The following is a 13,121-nucleotide window of genomic DNA, read 5'->3' as shown; positions in this document are numbered from 1 at the left end:
TATATTTCTGTAGAATTCGGTCTCCTCTCATTCAAGCAATCCATACAGGGATAATAAAACTTACTACTATTATCTTCAACATTTCTTTTAGCAAAGTCTAAAAACCTCTTTACCCAATTATCATACTCTTTGGTATATCATTTAGCATTTATTCAACTTCAATCCATGGTTAAATTCTTAAAATGTAACAAAATTGAGAGATTATTATTGCTCATTTCCATAATTTTCAATTTAAGTTGAAATTTTCAATTCTTTGGAGAACACTGAGTAATATTATTTAGAGTTGGCTTCCTTTTATGTAATAGGCACAAGGAGAGAAGTCAATTCTATATTTTTTTGGCCCTTTTCATATAAATGAAAAGGCCAAATAATAAGTTTTTCAAGAAAAATTGGCAAAGTCTCCCATACAAGTTGAACATTTCAATAATTTTACAATTGAAAATATGACCTTAAGAGACAAAAAAACAAGTCATGCAATCTCTAAAGACATCTTGCCTCTTCTACCAGCATTCCACTAAATTACATAAAATAAATCAGTCATGAAAGCACAATAATTCAATTTAAAAAGCATAAAGAATTCAATGTTACATTTGAGACAACATCAATTCCTAACAAATTTAACTAATAAGCTAGCAAATTTAGCAATTACTCATGCAGTCTCTAAAAATTAAACAAAAATTTCACTATCAAATTACAAGTTTATAAAAATTTCAGCGAAGTTATACCTAAAAGTTGCCTTATCATGTATTCAAACTACATTCAAATTCAAATCAAAAGTCACAGTCCATAATTCAAGCTCATCCAGTAGCAATCCCAAGTATTTTTGTAGCAATAATCAAGATATACATAATTTTAGCTAGAATTCAAGCTTTAACCAAGTTAAATTATGATCAAGAGTAGGTTAAAATAAAATTTCAACTTAGCCAACAACAATCCCAAGCATTTCAATTTATAATTTAAGAAATTTTAATTAAAAAAAACCTACCTGAAGCTTGAAGGCAGAAGAAAGCCACTTGAGAAGGAGTTGAAAGCACGAGGAATCTAAAGGTTGCAGAGCTTGAAGAACAAGAGCAACCTAGAAAAACATGAGTAGAAGAGGAATAAGATAAGCATTCATTCATTAATTAATTAAAAAAATTGTTTAGACCCACAAGCTTGGACCCACGAAACCCAAAAGAGTAATGGAGCATTAGGGTAGATTTAAAATTACTTGAGTGGAGCAAGTTTTAGATGAAGGGAACTCAAGCTTTAGATGGAGAAGATAAACTCAAAGCTACAGCACAAAGACAAAGAAGAGGAATCCAAGCTTTAGATGGAGACGACGCCAAAGATGAACAGGAACCTAAACAGAACTCAAGGACGAAGAAGATAGATTGAAGACGACGACAGGCGCAACGTTGGTTTTCTGCAACGTTCAGAAATTTTGAATAGGGAGGGAAGATGAAATCTAAGAAAATAGAGGTGGATAGGATTTTAGAAAGACTTTCTAAATCGGTTAAAATGAAAATTTGGTCAAAAAAGTAATTTTTTAATTTTAAAATAATTATTATATCATTTTTTAAACCACTTTAATACGAGATTGGTCTAGAAAATAATTTTTAAAAAATTTGAATATTTCTACACTGGGAGATTTAGAAAGTACAAGAATTTAATTTTTCTTAAAATAGTCACATATTTCAAATCAGTTATATTGTCAACCAATTTAAAAAATATTATTGAAACTAGTTCTAGTTTTACCCAACTCAATATCTTAAACCATGCCAATTAATTGCGACAATGTCGTCACCTTTTTTTTTTTTTTTTTCATACCTCATTTGCTGTAACCGGTTTAAAAAGTGAATTTTAAATTATTATTTTTTCACCAGTGCGTTAGTTGCGTTAAGAGCAAGATTCGTTAGACTGACAAAGCCAACCAAAACTTTTAACAAAATTGTCAAATTTAGCTTCTCAAGATCATAATGGAATCGATTAAACAAGCCAACTGCAACTAAACTAATTGTTATTTCTATAGTTTAGCTTCTCTAGTCTCACATTCTCCTCTATCCCTCGTCCTTTTTTTTTTTTTTAATGAACTTTGGAGTTCAAGCAATTTGATTTATCGGCTGTGTTGAGCCACAGTCAAATTTACAAAAAGTGGGTCTCAAATTGAATTTTCAAAACTCATTTCTCCGCATCTCTTGCTGCTGGACGCTACAAAACTTCCAATTTCAAAGTTGTGCACCCTGTCACTTATAATTATAATCTTAACTAAACTTGGTCCCCCCCCCCCTCTTTAAGAAATAAAGTTTAAATTAAATAGGTTGACAATTTCTTTTATTTCAACATACATTTGTGTCTCTTGCTGTAATTAATTGTTTTTATTGGTTGAAACGTAAATGCTACCGTGGAGTCAAGTATGTCATTGTTTAGTATTTGACTGTGTGCAAGCCATCAGGGACCATGGAGAACCATCTATAACTTGATTTCGTTGGGGCAGCAAGAAAAATTATTGCAAGGAACTGAAATGTTGATTTCATTTTCTTTACAGGGTATATTAAATGTGCCGATATCCCATCTAAATAGGCTCGCGAACTACATGTTAATTTTTTGTATTTTTAAATCATCCATCATCTTGCATTGTGAGGATAGTTGATGATGATAATAAAAGAATTCTTGGATTTTTTTAATTTTATGTAACTTCTCTTGTTTTTATGTAGTTTTGATTTTCAATCAAATAAATAAATGCTATGGGATTCCATGTAACAATTTCTCATATTGTTAAGGAGAAGAAGAAGGTGATTTTTTTTTTGGTTGGAAAATAAGGTAGGTTCTTGTATTTTAATTTTGTTTTATTTTTTCTATAATTTTATTTTGGTATTCTTAGTCCTTTTAGTTTAAGTAGTATATAATATTAGTCTGAACATAAAAATCACAAGTTAGCATTAACATGGCTAATTTCATTGTGATTTTACTAGCCTTTGCTGACATGGTAACGATATGCTAACATGAAAATTAATAACCAATTATAATTAAAAATAAAGGATATTCCTTTTATATTTGATTTAAACAAAATATGAGAGATGAATGAAAGATTAAGTACACGTTAGTAAATGGGTTAATATATTAAGTACACATTAGCAAAGTTAATTCTGTCTACACGAACTCATAATCATTATGTGTATTTTTTTACACTTTAAAAACTAAAAAACAAACTCATCAATGATGTTTTTTTGCTAAAAGTGTATCTTTAATTCTTTAGTTTTATATAAAATTTTAATTTAATCTTTTAATTTTATAAAATAATTTTTTAGTCATCTAATCCTAATACTGTCACTTTCAAATTATTTTTTTGATCAATTATTGTTATTTTAAAAATTAAACTTATTATGTTAACATTTGAGATCGTTTTGTCAAAATTTCTTAATTTTAAAAATGATGGTTTTAAAGTTATAAGATCAAAAAGATATTTTATAAAATTAAGAGATTAAAATAAAATTGAATGTAAAGTAAAAGGATTAAAATAAAATTTAACATTTTTTTTAAGCTTTGTGCATAAAGGCTGAAACATGATTAATAAGGAGGAAGAACTGATTTCAATTAGCCCTCTTAACCTAACATAATTTTAGTCAATTTTTAAAACTCTAAGATTACATTGCACATTTGAGGGATTGAAATAAAATTAAGGAGTTAGCTTAAATAACCTTTTTTTTTTATGGCAAAGGTTAAGTGCATGAATATTTTGTGTAGAGAAAATAAATAACTAATATATAAAATAAACAATATATAAAATTAATTTATAACTCTCACTAAAAGTATAACATAATGAATTTATAATTTCATTTCACCCATATTAATTATTTATTTTTTATATATTAATTAATTATTTATTTTACATGAGTCATTTATATACCTAGCTGCACTAAAAATAATAAAATTATTTAAATTATTTTTTTAATTTCATATGCGGTGAAATTTAAGAATTGTGGAGTTGATTGAAATTATGTTGGATGAGGGGTGGATTGAAATTTTTCCAATGGTATAGGATTTCATGATATGTGTCAGTCAGATACAGGTGCGTTAGTGCTCCAAATGCACCGCCAGGGAACTTTATCAGGCTCCCTTTGACTTCCGTTTCCCGTTTGGGATTTGAAATTTGAAATCGGACCCCTCTCCAAAGACAAAGAGACGTTATAAACTCTCCCACTTCGCGAATACAAAATTACAAACGTATTTCAAAAATATATATGTTTTTTTTTTAAATACTAATAAACTGCGCCCAGTCTCGCTCGACTCGCTTCTCTCTCAACGAGCCACCAGTTATCAACACCCTTCTTTCCCTCTCGCTCCTACTGTCCTGCCTGACAAGTTTCCCATCCCCATTCCTGTGGTTGCTGATTTTCTCGCTCGCACGAAGGAATACTGAAACGCTGCTAATTGAAATCGCGGCTTGCTAGTAAGAGCCTATTGTTTTCACTTGTTAAGTTATCAGTTCAAATGGGCAAACGGCAATGAATAGCGTTCCTTTCAGTCTTCTCTGATCTACCCCTTTTTCCTCTGTAAGTTCTTGCTTCTGCGCCACTCTAGAGTTTATTTCGTTCCTCATATTCTTTTATGGGTTCTTTTTATTTATTGGCATCTGGCTTTTCAGATTCACGCTTTGTCTTTGTCACTATTTTGTTGAATGAAGTAGCAGATCACCTATTGTTTTTGCTTTTCTGGATTGTGTCACTGCTTTGTATCTCCTTCCTCACTCTGGTGTATGCTTGCTTGATGAGATTTTCAAGGGCAAAAACGATGAGTTGAAAGAATACATATATATATTAAGTTTTCTACATTTATCTATCTCCTTCCCTTTCACTACATGAAGTCATTTGACTGGGGAAATAGATTGTGAAAGACGTGAACATTTCTTTGGACACTCAAGTTTCTCTTTAGAAGACTATTCAGCTTATATTATTTCTTTATTAATATTGGTAGCATACTTGAGTTTATGCTTTATGTTCGAGTTCAAATTAATGATCGCTTAATTTCGCCAGTTGGTCAGGTGACTCAGATTAATTATACTGGTGTCGCTGACAGGTGGCTGATAGTTGCTTAGATACGAAAAGTAATAGGATGTTTTTTTATTATTGTTATTGTCGTTTTCCGATTAAACCTATTTGATTGATGGATTAATCTGATTCTGTACCCTAAAGCCTGAACTGGTACAACTATAACGGCAGTTGGTTTGCGTGATCTGCTACATAGAAGTGGCATTCGTTGCTTGTGGCAATTATGGTTTTATTAAGAAGAAACTTGATTAACGTAATAATTCATATTAAGTTCACATGTCAGTGTAATTATTCAGGACCAGATGCTTGATTGGAAGGATTAGCAATGGCCGTATCCATGCTTTGCAGTTTGTGTGGCACCATATAAGGCTGCTGGGATTATTATTGATTTCTCTCACACGAGACAGGTAGTATGGTTTTTAATTTTTAAGGATTATCTCCGCATTGGTCTCCTCGCGTCTGGTTAATCTGCAGTTTCCGTTATTCTAATTCTAAATTCCAAATGTATTCAAATTGTTAACAATCGACTTATTGCACACAAAAAATGAACATAAATGCACAAAGAAGATTAAGGGGCACACAAGCGAACCTATAAAAAACTTGCTGTAACAGTTAGGTTTAGGTTGCAGCAGTAGATAATGGATGAAATCTTCTGGCGTTGCTCTTCTGTGCCATGGACACATCTTGATTTATTACATTTATTCCAAAGTATTATGGTTTATTATAGGTTTCTAGATCGACTTTATTTTTCTCTGAACTTTTAGGGAGCTATTTTGAATCAGATGGGTTATAATTATAATTTTACCTTGAATTAAAAGTATTAATGTTTCTGTATTATAAAAATATATTACATGAAGGTCTATTTACTTTTGCTTCAAGAATGGGAGTTGAGAAAGCAGGAACAAAAAGTGGAGGTGGACACGTTGGTGGGTTTTTCCAGTTGTTTGACTGGACTTCAAAATCTCGGAAGAAACTGTTTGCTTCTAAGTCAGATGTACCAGGTACATATTCTGTCTGTTTTGAATAAATGATAATATGTTCATGCATTTTGCTTTATGCATCCCTTCTATGAAGGTTTTATGGCGTAAGTTATTTTTTGATTTTGGCAGTCTTTTTTTCTTCTTCATTTGCAGAATCTTTGAAGCAGGGAAAAAAAGTTGATGGCAACTTGGCAATGACACGGCCCTATGTGGTGGTAATATCACAATCACTTGCTCCCAAAATTACAGTTTCTGGTCATGAAAGTAAATTGTTACTTTGTTAAATATTCCAGATGAATGAAGATGAAATTGGAGCCGGGGCAAGTGTTAGAGGAAGTGATCATAGTTATGCTTCATCAGTTACAGATGATGAGGCATGTGGAACAAGGGTCCCAGGCGTAGTTGCTCGGCTTATGGGATTAGATGCTCTACCCCCTTCTGGTTTTCCTGAGCCCTATTCTTCTCCATATTTTGATACCCCATCCCTTCAAGATGCTCAATGTTGCAGGAAAAATCTCAACTATCAGTATGATCATGCCATTTATTCTGGAAATTTGGGTGAAAAAGTTGAGAGCTCTTCGAGGAACTTCATGGAGCCAAAGCCCCGGAAGACCGTTAGCAGGCCAATTGAGAAGTTCCAAACAGAAGTATTGCCACCTAAGTCAGCTAAATCGATTCCTGTTACACATCATAAGCTTTTGTCTCCTATCAAGAGTCCTGGCTTTGTTCCAAGCAACAACCCTGCTTATATAATGGAAGCAGCTGCAAGGATTATCGAACCTCGGCCCCAAGCTACTGTAAAGCCTAAAACTCCATCGATAGCTTCGTCTTCTGTGTCATTGAAGGTTCGAGGACTTAAAGAAAAAGTGGAGGCTTCACAAAAAGGACCTCTTTTTGGGTTATCTACAGTAAAATCCAGAGCCAGAGATTTGAAAGAAAAAAGAGAGGTTTCTCAAAGAACAATTAGGCTTTCCGAACGTTCTCAAAAATTGGTTGAGTCAAATGCTGCTATGTATCTCAAGGGACAGTCCTTAAATAAAAGTTGGAATGGATCTACGGATTCATCCATTGGATCAACGGATGCAGGAGAAGATTTTTCACTACAGAATAAAGGAAAGTCTATCTCGCTTGCAATCCAAGCAAAAGTGAATGTTCAAAGGAGGGAAGGCTTGAGTTTGAATGGCAGTAGAGGTTTGGTGGGGCAGAAAGAACATCACGAGCTTAAACCCAACCCACCTTTGAGGACTAATGTTCAAAAGAATTTGCAGAAAAAATCTTCTGTGCAGGGTACTAATGGTGTTCTCCGAAAAACAATCAAAAACAGAATTGTTCGGTTGATAAGGGCAAGCTACCATCAAAGGCATCAATTTCCAATGATAGGAAAGTTCTGTCGGGGGGCTCATCCTACGGACGTCATAGAACTTCTAGTAGTAGATCTGCCGGGAAACCCAAAACTGGTACAAGGAAGTCAAGCTTGGGTGCCTCAGATTGTGAAAATGAAGTTTTCTATACCAGTACAAATAATTTCCCTAGAAAGAAAAGGTCCACCGACAAGGACTGGAATGATCGGGAGGTAGATAATTTGTTCATTGACAAAACACAGAAGCCTATTGAGTCTAATAAGGGCAGCTTTAATTGGGCAGGAGAAGGCAAAAGAAAAGACATGGATGTTGTTTCCTTTACGTTTACCACACCATTGGCAAGAAATAACACTGGTTTCGAGACTTCTAGGCAAGTTGGCCAGAAGGGTAATGGTTGTTCCTTGGATCACCACGTTAAACAAGTGTTGATTGAGTCAGACAGTGCAGCAACTCCAGTAGGATATAATGTGATTGCTAGTGATGCTTTGAGTATTCTTTTAGAGCAGAAACTAAGGAATTAATGTATGGAGCTGATACTCCATATAACAGCTCTTCTAAAGCCTGGACGTCTTCTAGTATTGCATCAAACTCAGTAGATCCGATATCTTCCCCTAGTTTAGTTAATCCCCTCCCAAGATTCCAACAAAAGGACCAAGACGTGATATCTACAGATACCTTATGCACCAGGCAATATTCTGACATCTCTCCCACTAGTCTTCCAGATGTAACATCAAAACATAAGTCATTGGTATGTGGCAAGATTATAATTCTTACTTAGAATGCTAGTTTTATTTATTCTGTTTTTGTGAATGATGACTGATCGGTTAAAAAGAGAGAACATAGAAATTTAGACTTGATTGGTGTGAAACTGGGCTTAAAAGAACAAAATATGTGATAGGCTAATTACTACTCCCTTTGGCCTGTTCCAAGAAACAAGAGTCAAGAACCAGTTCATCCAAAAAGCTTGAGTTGATGGGGAAGGAGTAAACTTAGGTACACTTTTTAGGCATTTCATAACTGTCCAGTAAAAACTTGACATATGGAGGAAACTTTTATTATAGAATATAGAATTTGGTTTGATGAAAACACTTCAGAGAAATTTATCGTCATTACTTATTATCACATGTAACATATCTCTTCAAGCCCATATCAAGATTGAATACACCCCAAAAGCTTAAAGAATGGCTTGCATTAGTATCTAACATATGGATCGTCCTGGCTTCTGTTTATTAGTATTTTGAAAGTTTTCTCACCAAATATTTAATTATTTCCTAGCAGCATGGTGTTTGAAACATTTAATTGTAACTAATGTATGACAAATTTGAAACATCGAGAATGGCACTGAAGTTTGCAGTGTTACAAAATTGAGTCTTCCATATGCAAGTCCATGTAGTAATAACTAACGTGAATATACTACAGGTTGTTGATGGGATGAAGGAGTTTAGGTCCAATCATATGGAATCACAGTTATTCAACTGTCGACACCCAAGTCCAATCTCTGTTCTTGAACCTTCTTTCTCAACTGAAAGTTGTGAATCTCTAGTCAGCACAAGTGCTATTAATAGCACAGGAGGTAAAAGCAGCACCGTTGTATGTGTATATATTTATAAATTTGCTTATAGTTATAAGGATTGGACTGTTAATCATCTTTATTGAATTTAACTATGACATGACTAATCATTACTGCTAAATGTGATATGATTAGATCAAATAATACAAGTTGTTACAAACTCAAGGGCATCTTGAGTTTGAGTGAGGGTGTTAAATGTGATCTAATTATAATTGATGCATGATTTCCATTTATTATAATTTCCTATTCGGTTTTGGTTGACTGATCACATTTAATAAGATTGTTGTTGGTTGATTTGATATTTATTAGGATATCCCACATTGTTCTATAAACCCCAAGATCTTGACTGAATAAACACGGCGCAATTTACAATCTTTGTCTCTTGCATGTGCCTTTCTAGAATATTCTTTCTATGACAATGATTATTTCTTTCCATTACCTAATGTTTGCTATATCCAATGTCAGAAAGCAAGTTGTGCTCATCTGTCCAAGCTCAGGAAGTCTTTGGTCCGAACACTTCAAGGAAGTTTTATCATGCAGAAGCTGACACTGAGTTATCAGATTCAGCTTCTTCAACCTCATCTGGAACTATTTTAAAGAAGCATACAGGTACATTTTCTGTAATGAAGTTTGGAAGATCGAGTACATGGGAATTGGACTATGTGAAAGAAATATTGTGTAATGTAGAACTGATGTTTATGGACCATGCCCTTGGTCAAGCACGAGAGATTGTGAGCCCCCATCTATTCAATCAGTTGGAAAGCATGAAAGAAGGGTTTGAGAATGTTGGTGGTGAGTCAAGGATAAACAGGAAAGTTATGTTTGATTGTGTGAGTGAATGCATGGACACAGCGTGTAGGCGTTATGCATGTGGGGGATACAAAATGTGGGCCAAAGGGGTCATGAAGGTGAGAAAGAATGAACGGTTGGCTGAGGAAGTGTACAAAGAGATTTCTAGTTGGGGAGCCATGGGGGATTCAATGGTCGATGAACTTGTAGATAAGGACATGAGCAGCCAATATGGACGATGGCTCAATTTTGATGTTGATGCTTTTGAACTAGGAGCAGAGGTTGTGGATCAAATATTTGATTCTTTGGTCAATGATTTTGTCGCTGAAATCTTGCAAAATTAACATCCAAATGCTGTTACAATGGTGGGCTGAAGGGGGTTGCAATTGTGAGAAAGAATGAACGATTGGCGTATGAAGTGTCCTGTCCAAGGAGATTTCTGGTTGATGGCTTGTGGTGGATAAGGAACATAATAAGCTAATATGGAAGATGGCTAGATTTTGATATCGGAGCTTTCGAACAAGCTGAGGTTGAGGATCAGATATTTTACTCTTGGGTCGATGATATTTTTGCCGAAACCTTGCGATATAACATCTAAATGATTCTTCCTTCCTGTTTTAAATCCCTATTTCCCTACCCTCTGGGGTGTGTGATTAAGATTTTTGGCATTGTCTCAAAGTGGATTACAAAGTCATATAAATATCACATAAAGTCATTTATTTCTGTTGCTTCACTGTCCTTTATTGATATCTTGATTTTCCTTGTATCAGTCACCATAGATGTGACTCATTGCCAATCAAGCAGCGGTTTTCATTCTTGAATTTAATTTACAAATGAACAAGAGCCAGAGCCAGATCCAATAATGTGAAATTTATTTGAGAGCCTCTTGAATCATGTGGGTCAAATGCTAATTAGCAATTGTTGCAATGTAACTTTATCAATAGCCTGACTGTCAAATTCGAAAACCTCTTGCAAATTAACATTCCCATAATGTGCTTGCGATTAATTATTTTTAATTTTAAATTAAGCTTGTCACACATGCCAAAATAAATAAATAAAAAGAGAGAGACGCAGGTAAAATAAAGACGCGCGTAACTCTTTCACCACCATAGAGAGAGAGGGACAGAGATGTGGATCTCTTGTTGGAAGCAAGAGATAAAAACTTGAACTTAAACCTTGTTTAGTATGTAGAATTAAATAAGTGGGACTCAATTTGGAATTGGGTAATACCACATGTTTATGTCCAAATTCAATCCCATTTAGGTGGGAATACTTGGTACCACCTCCCTTTGGTACTGGAAAATTAATCTTAAGATTGAAAATTTTCAAACCAAATTGTCCCTTCGCACCATGACCTCCCTCATCTGAGTCATCTCCTATCTCCACCTTTGCCATTGATGGCAACGTTGTGCCCCTTGCCATTGATACTGTGCTCATTGCCCTTGCTGCCGACACTATGCCCCAAGATTGAAAATAGTAGAGATCTTCTTCCCCCCATTGACGTCCATGGTAGAGGGTTCAAGTTTGAGAGATCTTCTTCCCACCATCGGTATTGCTAGTTCGAGCTTGAGTTCAGCGTTAATGGGTTTGAGTTTGATTTTGCTAGATCTGGGTTCATCTTCCTCCTATCATTGATGTCCACAGTAAGTCATAGGTTCAAATTCACCATTGATGGTTTCTGAGTTCATCTTTTTCTAGACTTGGGTTCAAGATAAAAATCAATGGGTTCAACATCCCACCATTGATGGGTTCGAGTTCCAGATGTGAGCTTAAATCTTCCCTCCCATGTGATTGTGTTAGATTTGGGTTCAAGTTCATCTCTTCCTCATGTATATCTATAAAATTAATGCAAGTACTTCATTCAAATATTGCTTCATACCAAACATACTTTTAAAACTTCAATTCCAATATCAATTCCAATCCCAATCCAATCCAAATCTTGATATCAGCCCCAAGTTTAATCTATCAAAATTCATAGTTGTGTACCAAGTAGGGCCTTGTGCTTCTTATAAATCAACCAATGATCACTCTTGGCTACTCATTATCTCTCTCCTTAACAGTAAAATAACGGTATGACCTAATTCAAGTTCTTTTCATTTTTTCTAACCGAATTTGATTCCAGTTCATAATATATCTTGACATATTAATTAGAAAAGTTGCTCCTCTCCTCTGGCATGCATGCATATTCAAATTTTTCAAACTGAACATGTTATTCAAAATGTTCAATGAACAAGCATCAAACCATTTTGACATTATATGATATATTGATGACTGAAACAATGATTTAGTAGCACAATATGGCAACAGAATATTAGCTATTGTCAACAACTTTCCCTTTAGCAATCAAAAAATTTCTTTGTTTTGAATTTAACTTTGCCAAAGTAGGACCACCTTTTTTTAACTCCCATCAAAGCCATAACACTATCTTCGTTTAAAAATATAAAACATTTCTTTAAGTTAAATTTTTAAAAATATAAAGTATTTTTAGTTTTTCAATATGTCATTAAAGAATTTTTTTTAAATATCCTTAATAAATAAATCACTTAACTGCTTACCTCTAAGTGTGACACCCTATTATTAAATAAAGGTATACATAAAAAGATGGTGTTAATTTAAAAATAATTAACTAATTCATTAAGAGTGTAAATGTTAAAAATGCCTTTGATTTTTTAAACGGAGGGTATCAAATGGATGCTTTGAGTGGATCCCAACTCAGATTTTTCCATACTCACTCCGAACCATAATATAGAGTATCTTTTAAAAGTCGTATTTGGTTTAAAATATAGAGCATTGATTAACTTTTATAATTATTTTTTTAACTATATTCATTTATTATTTTTTTATAAAATGATATATTAAAATTTTAATTATCATTATTAGGGCGCTTATATAGAATATTTAATGAGGGTATAATTGAAAATATATAAAAAAAATTAAGAGATGAAGGTTTCTACTAAATTTTTTTGATAATTGTGAATTAGCTAGTAATGCCTTTATATTTTGGTCCAAAAAATGTATAAACTCCTTCCGAATCACAATATAGGGCTTCTTCTAGAATTCTTACTTGGTCCAAAATATAAGACATCAGGTAACTTTTATAATTATTTTTTCAAATATACCACTACTTTATTTATTACTCTTTTTGAAAAAAATGACGTATTCCAATTTTAATTGTCATTATCAAAACAATAATATAGGATATTTAATGAAAGTAAAATTGGCTTGATATAATTTTTTTCCAAAAAAACTAAAGTTTTAACTAACATTTTCTAATTCTTATTATATGAACATTTTTAATCATTTCACGCATGTTAAAAAAATTTAATTTTTTCCTTGATATCATAAAAAGTGAGATCTATTTTTATTTTTACCATCAATTTTAAATAATAAT

General features: G+C 33.4%; 1 protein-coding gene across 1 annotated transcript; it reads left to right on the top strand.

Annotated features, from left to right (window-relative positions):
• Positions 1 to 4,270: 4,270 nt before the first annotated feature.
• LOC129308462 (uncharacterized) lies at positions 4,271 to 10,463 on the top strand. The gene is made up of 7 exons (XM_054949573.1): positions 4,271 to 4,535; positions 5,327 to 6,031; positions 6,164 to 6,225; positions 6,304 to 7,583; positions 7,852 to 8,119; positions 8,791 to 8,944; positions 9,407 to 10,463. The coding sequence occupies exons 2-7, from the start codon at positions 5,854 to 5,856 to the stop codon at positions 10,072 to 10,074; spliced, it is 2,610 nt and encodes an 869-aa protein (XP_054805548.1). The 5' UTR covers positions 4,271 to 4,535; positions 5,327 to 5,853; the 3' UTR covers positions 10,075 to 10,463.
• The last annotated feature ends 2,658 nt before the right edge of the window (positions 10,464 to 13,121 follow it).

The sequence above is a fragment of the Prosopis cineraria genome, unplaced genomic scaffold (assembly GCF_029017545.1).
Source record: "Prosopis cineraria cultivar Desert tree isolate PC_DT_omini unplaced genomic scaffold, ASM2901754v1 PC4, whole genome shotgun sequence".
Lineage (NCBI taxonomy): Eukaryota > Viridiplantae > Streptophyta > Magnoliopsida > Fabales > Fabaceae > Prosopis > Prosopis cineraria.
Note: the sequence above shows the minus strand (reverse complement) of the source record. Positions and strands in the feature narration are given on the sequence as shown.